Source organism: Jaculus jaculus, chromosome 19 (assembly GCF_020740685.1).
Source record: "Jaculus jaculus isolate mJacJac1 chromosome 19, mJacJac1.mat.Y.cur, whole genome shotgun sequence".
Classification (NCBI taxonomy): domain Eukaryota; kingdom Metazoa; phylum Chordata; class Mammalia; order Rodentia; family Dipodidae; genus Jaculus; species Jaculus jaculus.
The window spans coordinates 14588626-14601325 of NC_059120.1; the positions used below are offsets into that span (position 1 = coordinate 14588626).

General features: G+C 42.5%; 1 protein-coding gene across 4 annotated transcripts in view; it reads right to left on the bottom strand.

Annotated features, from left to right (window-relative positions):
• Positions 1-452: 452 nt before the first annotated feature.
• Positions 453-12700, bottom strand: part of Znhit6 (zinc finger HIT-type containing 6) — a 39253-nt gene continuing 27005 nt past the window's right edge. For 2 of the 4 annotated variants that reach the window (XM_045138706.1, XM_045138704.1), the window contains 4 exons: positions 12532-12609; positions 4016-4140; positions 2003-2079; positions 453-688 (listed from right to left, as the gene is read on the bottom strand). In XM_045138706.1, coding sequence (XP_044994641.1) covers positions 2003-2079; positions 4016-4140; positions 12532-12609 — 280 coding nt within the window. In that variant the 3' untranslated portion in view covers positions 453-688. Of the gene's footprint in view, positions 689-1430; positions 1961-2002; positions 2080-4015; positions 4141-12531; positions 12610-12700 lie in introns of those variants that run through there. The other 2 variants (XM_004653757.3, XM_045138705.1) reach the window with 2 other exon arrangements.

Consider the following 12700-nt stretch of genomic DNA (forward strand, 5'->3'; position numbering starts at 1 on the left):
GTGTGGAGAACCAGCTCTTCTTGGCTGGATGCGCACTGCACAAGACCTCTTCAGTGAGGACCCCTAAAGAGAACGCCAGCGCTGTGGTGGATGTACGTAGTCCTTGGATTTGGTCTTGCATCACGTTAAAAAAATAAGGCTTCCAGCTTACCGAATTAAGCATTATAAAAGCCTACTAAGGTGCTGGAGAGATGGTTTAGTGGTTAAATGCTTGCCTGTGAGGCGGAAGGACCCTGGTTCAAGGCTGGATTCCCCAGGATCTACGTAAGCCAGATGCACAAGGTGCATACATCTGGAGTTCATTTGCAGTGGCTGGAGGTTCTGATGTGTCCATTCTCTCTCTGCCTCTTTCTCTCTCATCTATCACTCTCAAATAAATTAAAAAGAAAAAAACAGCCTACTAAGGGCTATGCTGATCAGAAGACAAAAAGGTTCATACTGGCGAACAAGGGTTTAAAAATAAATTAATTCAATTTATTGAGGGGGCATAAAAATATACCCCCAGAAATAAACTTTAGATTGTTTAATTACTTTTTAGACACACATAATCCTCCAACCATCACTGACAACACCCCAATCATCCACCAGCCCATCAATGTAGAATCTGCTGCAACTGTCTGGGAATTTTCACCTTCTTCCAGAAGGGCTCACTTTTCGTTGCCAAGATTCTTGGTAGATTCACTTTTCACTGGAAAAAAAGTAAGTAAACATAAAGTCAAGTGTTTATACTGTTTCTGTTTTCCCTTCTGGCCCTTCCCTTGTGATGCATAGCAACAGCAGTGCTCACAGGGACAGACAACCATGTCGGGTCTCAGGCCGTAACAGGGAAAAAAAGGCCTGAAAGTGGCAATTATGCTTTGTGAGGTAACATCCTGGCTGTGGACGGCTTGGGAATGGACACCCTCACAGTGTGGTTATGGTCCCACACTCCTGCGCCCAAACAGATCACTGTCATCACATACGCTGGCCACATGTGGTTGGAGCATGCTTTTCCATATGTGTTCTTGAAGTTAAAATTGAGGGTTGGTATATGTTGGATGACTGTGGACTGAGACAAGTCAGCTACCCAACATCTTCGTTTCGCAGGAAAGAGGACTGAGTAGAAATGGTGTTCCTTTGAAGCTCCTGTCATGCCTAGGCTGAGTGACACTAAGCGACTTGAGGACAGAATCTGGACCTTTGCTCCCTGTATCTATAGTGCACAGGATGCTGGCTCAATCAGTGGAACTACATGACACTCCATCTATATTCCCCTCCCTCCCTTTTTTTGAGGTAGGGTCTCACTCACTCTAGCCTAAGCTGACCCGGAAGGCACTCTGTAATCCCAGGCTGGCCTTGAACTCACAGTAAGCTTCCCTCCAGAAACCTGGGATTAAACGTGTGTACCACCATACCTGACCTGTGTTTTGGTTTACTGAAAGTTTGCAAAATGGAACTGTAGGATTTATTTCATTTTATCACAAAGACAAAAGGAAGTAATGCATTAAAAACACTACTAAGATTGTCACAGTTAAGACAAAGATTATTCTGCGTAACACTTGCAGCTGCTGTCCTCATGGGGTAGGAAAGGAAGAGGAAACCAAGACAGGCAGAGGGACTGCACAGGGCCGGAGCTTGTAAAGCTGAGGCGAGCGCCATAGCCCCCACCACAGCCTTCTATTCCAACCAACAAGTTTCCTGCAGTTTGCTTAGATTTCAGACTGTATCAGCAACCAAAATGGTATTTACTGAATTTTCATTAATAAAGCACCAAAGCAGCTCCTCCTAAGACAGGCCCCATCCCTAAGGCACTTCATGAAGTCCTGTGGTGAGTGTTTCGGGGGCCTCCACAAGCTTATTCTCTCCCTCGGCTTCCTCCACACTGATGTAAGCTCTCACGGCATCCTCTGCACCAGCCTAGCTCCGACCTCATGTCTCTGGAACCCTCACCCCTAAGGAGAAGGGAGAGGGAACGCATGCGCTGCGGAGAGGAGAGAGGGAGTGAATGAGAAGATGTACCGACCTAGCGAGCGCCCGGCACGGGAGGCGCTGCGACAGTGCTACGACTTTGAGCAAGCCAATTTTGTGTTGATTCTTGTTCTACAGCAAGCAGAGGCAGTGTCTAAATTTGAGTTATACAAGAATATCAAAGACATGCACTTCCACATTAGCAGGGCATGGGGCAGTGTCGAGCGCGTTTCCTTCTGTCTGTCTACTGAAGCGGCCTCGTCTTCTTGCTGTAGGCCCCACTCTTCCTGACGCTGGAACGCACAGCGCTTTCGTGGAGCCTTGGCGCAGTGGACCGGGTACACGTGCTGCCTTTTCAAGCACTGTCCATGGAACCCACACAAGGTGGGTCAGTGGCACTTTCCAGCCATGCTTAGGGTCCCCTACATGTGACCTTCTTCAATCTTTAAAACGAAGAAGGGCAAACAGACAAAAACTATGCCCTTGCTGATTACAGGCAGACTATTTTTTTCTTTTTCTTTTTGAGGTAGGGTCTCACTCTAGTGCAGGCTGATCTGGAATTCACTATGTAGTCTCAGGGTAGCCTCAATCTCATGGTGATTCTCCTGCCTCTGCCTCCTAAGTGCTGGGATTAAAGATGTGTGCTACTACATTTGGCTTACAGGCAGACTTTTGAAGCAGTAAATTATGACAATCTACAATATAACAAACATCATTACCACCATCAAGTGTGGAAACTATTGACTCTGGGCCCAGATACATACTTCCCAATAAAAGAGACACATTGTGGGGGTCTGGGTATGACCTCAACCTCCCTTTTTGCCTCCATTTCCAGGCTTTCCAAATAAAATTCTTGGTTCTTATATATATAATGTCCTTCCTCATCAAAGGACAGCCCAAAGAATATCAAACACTGTGAGAATCTACAGACACAGGTACTTGGAAGTATTCAGGAAAACAAATGAGTATGCAGAAAGACTGGATTTACTGTTAAGGAGAGTACTGGGGATGGAGGCTTCTAGAATGCTCCTGGGATTCTATAGATCCTCCTGAGTTCTTTGCTCCAGCAACCCAAAGTGACCCTTTGTACCGAGAGAGAGCAAGAGTCACCTATGCTCCTGTAAGGTACCACCATATGCCCAAGAAAACCCCAGCAAATCTGCGTTAAGGCTCCTAGCATACCACTGAGGCAGTCTTTTCTTGCTCCTCACTTGGTATGTTATTCCTCAACCAGGTGAAAGAAGCTGTGTGCCATGTTTATTTATACTGACCATGTTTACCCTGGCTATGAAGTCTCAGTATTGAACAGCTTTCTCTGAAACCAACATGCAGAAGAGCTAACATTATGTTAATTACATTAAAGAAACAGTCAGGGTTTACAAAGTTTTACAAAAGTAAAACCGATCATTTAAAACTGACATTCCCAATTTACTTGGAGAAAATAAAATTGGATATTTGACATTTTTAAATTGTGAAAAACAAAGTCAGCAGTAAACACAGAGGCTGTGCCAGTATTTCAGATGGTAGCATGAATGTGTCAGATAAGACTTTTCTAGGTTACTTTAATAAGTAATTGCAAGTACAGAAAAACAGTTTTAGGCACTAAGCATTCACACACACCTTTTCTAGTTCTAATGTCTCCCCATATGACCAAATAATCAACTCAAGAAGAAAAGGCCTGAAGAAATGCACAAGCTTAGCTGAAACCACCTGTGTTTTAACATACCCTCAAATTATCATCCCTCCCTTTCTATAAGGTAGGAGGAAATGCTTTGTGCTTCCCTGTTTTATGACATCTCTCAAGAGCATCGTAAGGAGATAGTAAACTTTATCTCATCATGGTTAACTGATGAAATTCATGTCTCCATTTATAGCTACACATTCAATTTGATTCTTTCACTTAAAAGCAGCTTGTCAGCACAAACATGTAAAACAAAATTCAAACAGAAGACAGGCGGCAGCCATTCACTGGCTCTTTGCGTCACTATGGGAAGAGCAGTCTCCTGAGTTCCTAAGCACATGTACAGTGGTAAGAGCAGACACACTCTTCAGTTTCTTCACTACCTACCCGGATGAAGGACCTCCATGTCATTACTAGATCCTCTCAGTACCACGTGCAGGGTTGGATACTCGATGATCACTTTGTTCCTCAAATTCTCTAGGAGACTTTTATGGGGATCCAGTTCATAGTATCTTAATGAAAACACAAAATATAAACAAATTTAGAATTCAGATTTACTCCAATAAAACACACCAGAATTTCTGATGATATTATTTCTTAAAATGCTTGTGTCAATTAATCCCTTTTTATTTTTTAATTTTTCTTGGTTTTTCAAGGTAGGGTCTCACTCTAGCCCAGGCTGACCTGAAATTCACTATGGAGTCTCAGGGTGGCCTTGAATTCATGGCGATCCTGCTACCTCTGCCTCCCAAGTGCTGGTTAATTCCTTTTTAAAATAGTTATTTCCTTTTTCAAATTTTATTTATTTATTTACATGAGAGAGAGGCAGACAGAATGAGAAAGAGAGGGAAGAGGTGAGCCAGAGCATCTAGCCACTGCAAGCAAACTCCAGACAAATGTGCCACCTTGTGCATCCGGCTTACATAGGTACTAGGGAATGGAACTCGGGTTTCCGGCATTGCAGGCAAGTGCCTTAACTGCTAAGCCATCTCTCCAGCCCTAGTTACTTCCTTTTAATTTCAATGTCCTATATGCCAGTAAGGTCAAAGAGCTAGTATTATAGAAGCTCTAAACATTAAAAGGCATACTAATGCCTATAAACCCTAGCACTGCAGAGACTGAGATAGGATTGTAATTTTGAGACCAGCCTGGGTCACACAGAATTCCAGGCCAATATGGGATATATAATGAGACTTTGTCTCAAGCAATCAAAAGCAATAAACAAAAATGTTTATATCAAGCAGGGCATGGGGGTGCACACTTTAATCCAACTACCTGGAATGATGAAACAGGAGGATCCAAAGTGTAAGGGCAGTCTGAGGAAAACCCAGATCAGAACAAAAACACACTGTTTTAAAATAAAATTTTAGCCACGTGTGGTAGCACATGCCTTTAATCCCAGCACTTGGGAGACAGAGGTAAGAGGATTGCATGAGTTTGAGGCCACCCTGAGACTACATAGTGAATTTCAGGTCAGCCTGGGCTAGAGAGAGACCCTACCTCAAAAACCCAAAAAAGTTCGTTTGAACGAGAGAGTGGGCGGGGAGAAGGGGAGGGAGGGACAAAATGGGCACACCAGAGCCTCCAGCTCCTGCAAATAAACTCCAGATGCATGCGCCCCCTTGTGCATCTGGCTTACGTGGGTCCTGGGGAATCAAACCTGGGTACTCAGTCTTTGCAGGCAATTGCCTTAACTGCTAAGCCATCTCTCCAGCCCCTGAACACTCCCTTAATAATAAAGCCTGGGCAGACTATGGATGGAGGGCGCTAACTCAACATACAAAGGGTGTACACAACACACCAAAGGCTTGTCACACACTGAACGGGGAAGCTTGAAGCGCTCCCACAAAGGTCTTGTCCACTCTCTTCACTCTACTTACCATAGTATTTGCAGTCTTCTATTGAGTGTAAGACAGGAGAAAGAACTAAGAGGGGTACAAACTGGAAAGGAGGAAGTCAGACTAGCTTTATTTGTACATGCCATGATTCTCTTCCTGAGACCCTAAGGACTCTACCAAAAAACTTACTAGATCTGATAAAAAATTCTGCAGAGAGGCAGCATATAAAATTAACACAAAAAATCAGTAGCCTTTGTACATACCAATGACAAACAGGAAAACAAAGAAATCAGGGAAACAGTCCCATTTACAGTAGCCACAAAAAAATTAAATACCATCTGGGTACACGCCTTTAATCCCAGCCCTCAGGAGGCAGAGAGATAGGAGGATCACTGTGAGTCTGAGGCCAGCCTGGGTCAGAGTGAGGCCCTAAAAAACCAAAACAAAACAACCCAAAACACAATAGCAACAACAGCAAAACTGAATACCCTGGAACATCCCTAACTACGGATGTGAAGCACCACCACAATGAGAACACTGAAACACCAAAAAGAGAAAACAAGGAAGACACAAGAAGATGGAAAGATCTCCCATGTCATGTTTTGGAAAAAGGGCTATGGTGCAAATGGCAGCTATCCTACCAAAAGTACTATACAGATTCAATGCAATTCCAACCAAAATTGTAGCACCATCAAATAGAAAGAAGAGGAAGAAAAGACCTCAGAGAGCCAAAAGTGTCCTCAGTGAAAAGAACAGTGCTGGCGGCGTAACCATGCCTGATTTCAAGACGCACTGCACACGGCTGTAATAATAAAAACAGCACGGTGCTGGCACAAAAACAGACTCGCACATCAATGTAAAAGAAGGTAAGCTTTAGAAGTACTGCCACCTGAAACTTGACAAAGAGGTCAAAAATATACACTGGAGAAAAGACATCATTATCAACAAACAGTGCTGGAAAAACTGGCTAGACAAGCCACAGGACCTCAGCATGAGACAAGGGGGTGTTTTCTACTCATTGCAGCTTTTGGTAATCTGCGGCATATACTTAGTATTTTCTTTCTTTTTGTAGCAATGAACCTGTCCTGGGTTTCCCTAGATTCCCAAAGCTCAAACAAGAAACAACAGAGAGCATGTCCGATGCAAAGCCAAATGGGAATGAATGAAAGCCCAGTATCATTGTTCATAGAGTAATAAAATTGTTCCCAGCAGAGGAATGCCCAAAGATACATAAAAAAAATAAAAGCATGTAACAAGGTACGTAAGCTTTCAATCCTGAAGTTCTAATGATTACACTTGTTTACCTAAAACACACACACACCCAGCCACCTGGCCCTATACTATGTGCCAAGCAGGCACAACAGCACTTCCGATGTGAAGGTTTTTAAGACTCCTGCCAGCTAATGAATATTTTTTTAAACCACTTCATTCAGGGATTGGGAAGATGGCTAAGTGGTTAGAGATGCTTGGTTCATGGCCTGCCGGGCCAGGCTACCATGTGTCCTGTGAGCAGCAGTACCCCTGCTCTGCCCGCCAAAGCTCTGCCACGCAGCCAAGTTTCAGTGCTCCTGGAGTTGAGGTTACAATTCTTTGCGCACAATCACTTTTGAGATAAACGTTAACAGTTCTGGAGGCAGACAGGCCTAGGTTCTGCCATTTACACAGTGCTCTCCCTGCAACCATCTAACACACAGCACAATTCAATGTTTATGGAGGTCTCAACGGCAGTGAGGCACTTAATGAAAAGTCATCCTTAATATACTAATACCTATTTATACTCCATCAAGACATCTATTAGCTTCCAGATTTTCCCATGGTTTGAATTCACACTGCAGCAAACATATTTTGTATCTGTTGGAAAAATTTAGTTGGAATCTTCATATATTTTTGCTTACAAAATATCCTAAACTCTGGAATTCCCTCGTTCTTTTTTTTTAAATATTTTTTGTTCATTTTTAATTATTTATTTGAGAGTGACAGAGAGAGAGGCAGAGAAAGAGAGGAATGGGCGCACCAGGGCCTCCAGCCACTGCAAATGAACTTCAGGCGTGTGGGCCCTTGTGCAACAGCTAACGTGGGTCCTGGGAATCGAGCCTCGAACCCTAGGCTTCACAGGCAAGCACTTAACCGCTAAGTCATTTCTCCAGCCCGGAATTCCCTCGTTCTTTAAAATATATGTAATTCTGCACCACTACTGTCAATATAATCCTAACTTTGACAATCCTCAATTTCCTCCCTTCCCATCAATCAATCATCATTATCATCTACCTAGTTACCCAGCTTTTTCAGAGAGAATAAATGAATATGAACATCGGCATACCAGGGCCTCTTGCCACCACAAATGAACGTTAGTCCCATGCACTACTCTATGTACATGGCTTTATGTGGGTACTGGAGAAGTGAACCTTTGCAGGCAGGCTTTATAAACAAGTGCCTTTAACCGCTGAACCATCTTCCCAGACAATTTTTCTTTTTGAGTGTATGCGTGTGCATGTGGAAGCCAGAAGTGACATTGGTATCTTCCTCAACTGCTCTCTCCCTTTTTTTCTGAGACAGAGTCTCTAACTGAACTAGACTAAAACTCATTGCTTCAAGCCAGATTAGCTAGCCAGCAAGTCCTGGGAATCCCTGTCTCTGCTTCTCCAGAGCTGGAATTGTGGCACACACCCATCTTTTACATGGTGCTGAAGAGCCAAACTCAAGTCCTCACGCTTGTGTAACAAGGACTTTACCCACCGATCCATCTCCTCAGTTCTGATTTCTCCTGTTCTGTAAGCCTGTAACAAGATCATTGAATTTTCCATTTTTAGTTCTGCCAGGCAAAGGGTACAGATTAAGGGTGTAAAATATTGTCTGACATATTTCTTCATATATCTCAATACCCAAGTGAATTAACATTTACCAAATACTTATGTAGAAGACCAGTAGACACCGTGTGGGATCCCAAAACGTCCTCAAGGAACTCCCCACCTGGTCAGTGTTTCAAAGTGTAGTCCCAAGAGTAACTTGTGTGTCCACAGAGATTGCAAAGGTGTAAGTTTTGGGGTTCCCTAAAAGATTGATTAAACCAAGACCCCTGTGGGTGGGCTGGAAACCTGAAATTTCAACAAGCACCCTAGGTGGTTACGATGGACTCAGAAATCTGAGAAGTACTGGTCTAAGAGAATGAATGTTCAGATGGAGAGATGTTTATGGTAGGGGAGAACTTGGCCAGCAGGATGAAAAGCAAAGACAGATCTGGTAAGACTATTTGGCAAGGCAGCCAAGAGATCTAGCTCTTGGAATTAAGTAAGGGCTAAGAGCTGTTGTCTTGGCAGACAGAGATGAGTCCAGTCAGAAGATGGTCAAGTGACATGAGTCAGTTGACTGCTCTGAGAAACAAGAGGCCGTTGCTTGCTTGTCAGTGAGTGTTAGAGAGAGCCACAAATAACCAAACCAAACGAACAGGTAAGCCTGACCCTAGGCTTTTATTCAGACAAAATCAATTTCTTTCTTTTTTTCTTTTTTTAAATATTTACTTATTTGAGAGAGAGAGAGGCAGATAGTGAGAGAGAATGGACACACCAGAGCCTCTAGCCACTGTGAGCATGCACCACCTTGTGCATCTGATTTATGTGGGTCTTGGGTCCTTCGGCTTTGTAGGCAAGTGCTTTAACTGCTAAGCAATCTTTCCAGCCCCAAAGTCAATTTCTTAAAAGGGCATAGGTAGAAATTATCTTCCTCTTAATTTCACTGACAATGATTTAAAAATATTTCATATTAAAAATGTACATACTCTGGTTTCTCTTCGGATCATGTAAATCTTTAGCCTTTTAAAGATCTATGAAGATCTAAAGACAGCAAAGTCTTAATTTCTTATTTTAAAAACATCCTCTCAGTACAGAAATAGAATCATTCAAAAGAAATCACTCATACATTTTCTGGTTGCTTTTCAAAAAGAGCAGTGTTCCACAATTACCAACTACGACCTGCACAGAAGGGAACTTGAGCACAACTGGGCAGCACTTTCAGGAAGGGCAAGCTTTCTGTGTCAGGAAATACATGCCTAAACGCTTTTAGTTTGGGATTTCAATCCATACCTTTGGTTTACAGGTCAGTTTAGGGAAGGAAGTACAACGAAAGTAACTGGCTTGCTCAGGAATAGATGCTCATGGCCTCCATGGGGCATGCACTATCTTCTCTGTTAAATACATATCTATTATAGTATGTACTACATGTCCATCTCCCCTCCCAGCTTGTGAACTCCTTCAGAGGCAAGTCTTTATGATATCTATCCCCCTCTGCTTCACACTGTAGGGGCACATGGGAGGGGCTTAATGACTAGAGGGCATGAAAAGTGCAGACTAGGTCAATCTTAATTCACTAATCCATTAAGCCCATCTAACAAAGGCTTGCCCTTCTGTGAATGTGTGAAAATACGTCTTACTTTCTACATTGAGAACTGAAACCCCATCTTGTAGCCATTCAGATATCCTTCTCCACCGACAATCTATGACAGGGAGTTAGCAAATGCTCAGAGTGGAAGAGGAGGGTCAAGAATGATTTGACAGCAATGTCACCAGAAGCCTAAGAGGTCAGAGAAGGCAAGTGGGCAGCTAAGAGGTGACCACTTCTCATGAAGGCCTTTGAAGGGTGTGCTCATCAAAACTGCACCATGCAAAATGTGAGTAAAAATGAACTATGGGCATGGTGGCGCACACCTTTAATCCCAGCACTAGGGGGGCAGAGGTAGGAGGATCGCCATGAATTTGAGGCCACCCCGAGATTACAGAGTGAATTCCAGGTCAGCCTGGGATAGGAAACCCTACCTCGGAAAACAAGCAAGCAAGCAAGCAAACAAACAAACCCAACTAAGATATGGTACATATCAAGAGAGGACCTCAGTTTGGAAGAGACACAGACAATAAAAGGAGAATTACTTAACGATTTACCAGAGGACAATCTGAAAGGAGTGGTGCAAAGCTGTTCTATCTGAAATGAAGTGCATGGAGCTCTCTTAGGGTCTTACTAACTTACATTCGTGCATGACACTAGTTTGAACTCCTCCTTCTGCACTGTTGGGCATGTTTCAGCTCAGGATAACTATCTGTACTTGAGAACCCCAATGTGAAGGAGGGAACTAAGGTGTGGACAGTGTGCAGATGAGTTGAAGGACTGCTGAACTGAGAGGTCCAGGGACAGGACTGGATGACAGCTCGCACTGTCATCACTGAGCCAGGATCACTGACACACCGCTGGGAGTATTTGAAATGTACCGGTAGAAAAAAAAGTAGTCGGGTCATTTAAGATCCCTTGTTATAAAAGTCTTACAGTCTAACTGCCAGAACTTTTTAAAACTTTAAAAACAAATACTTTTTTAAAAAATTTATTTATTTGAGAAAGAGAGGGAGAATGGGCACACCAGGGCCTCCAGCCACTGCAAATGAACTCCAGATACATGTGCCGCTTGTGTATCTGGCTTATGTGGGTCCTGGAGAGTTGAATGGGGGTCCTTTGGCTTTGCAGGCAAATGCCTTCATCACTAAGCCTTCTCTCCAGCCCCTGCCAGAACTTTTGTAAGGATACATTTATCAGTTGTAACAGACCTACCAATAATAATCCTAGTAACAAAAATATGCATTAAGCTGGGTGTGATCACACATGCCTACAATTCCAGCACTCAGGGATCTAGGAAGGAGGACAGGAGTTCAAGGTTAGCCTGGAATACATAGTGAGACTCTTGTCACTAAAAATTAAAACATTAAGTAAAAACCAAAAGCATCCCATGCATTTGCCACAAACAGGTTATTTCATGATAATCTTACAGTTACTAACATCCAATTTTTGAGACTTGTAAAACTGTAATTTATTTATGTAATTCATACAATGAGAAGCTGGCAGAGCTGGATTCACACAAACTTACTTTCACAGCTTGGACCTTACACCTCTAAGCTGTATTAGTAATCAAATCCCAAGAAGTGGAGCAGATAAGCTTAAACTGCACATAGCAGTTCTGTTCAGTAATGGAAAACCGGGTTCACACCAACAATTCCAGCTTTCAGGAAACTGAGGCAGGAGATCACTGAGAGCTCAAGGCAAACCTGGAATACACAGTGAGTTCCAGATCAGCTTGGGCTAGAATAAAATCCTGCCTTAAAACAAGCAAACAAACAAACTACAAAAAAACCCAACACCCAATCAACCAAAAACAAAAAGGAAAACCAGTAACAAATTCTTTTAATAATAAAGTATCACAGGCCTTTAAAGACCAGCACTCTGCAGCTCAGTAAGCAGATATGCAAGAGGCACTTTCAATAGATGTGAAAACGTTCAGGATTCCTGGGAGTTGGCACTAATGCAAGAACACCACTGGTATTAAGAACTTTCTCAGCTCATATGGTTCCTATTTCTCTGCAGGGTTTTTCATGACACATATGCAATGGACAGCTGGCTGCGTAAGCTCTGAACTTCCAAAGGTGTAAATTTACACAATGGAACTCGGTTCTATAGATTATTCCTAAAAGTAAGTTAAAATGGATTTTAGGCATCTTTTAGTTGCATCCTAGGATATTTAAAAATATTCTATTTTATTTATTTTTTTGTTTTTCACTCTAGCTCAGGCTGACCTGGAATTCACTATGTAGTTTCAGGAAAGCCTTGAACTCATGGCAATCCTCCTACCCCTGCCTCCCAAGTGCAGGGATTAAAGGTGTGCTCTACGACACCCATCTTAAAAATATTCTAGCAGGTGATTTTCAGCTAAATTCATATAATGCGTGATTATTTCAGTATTGTAATTAGGCTATTTTTGTAAGTATAAATTTTGTTGATAGTGAGATAATATAATAACTAGCTACTTATCCCAATAAAACTACTTTTTTTTTTTTCAACGTTTGGTTTCACTCTAGCTCAGGCTCTCCTGGAATTCACTATGTAGTCTTAGGGTGGCCTCGAACTCACGGCGATCCTCCTACTTCTGCCTCCTGAGTGCTCAGATTAAAGGCATGCACCACCACGCCCAGCTTCAAACTACATTTTTAAAGAACCAGGAAAATAGTTCAAGAAATGGAAAGGAAATGGTTTTACCTTATTAAATTTTGCTGCATGTGTTCAACTTTCATTAAAATTTGGACCCCACTCTGAGAGCGAATATAGGCCTTCAACCTGAAATAAATACACATCAAATTGAAGGAAGCAAAATTAATATTAATAAATTTCAGGGTAGTCTTTATGAAAACCATGAATTTATGAAAAG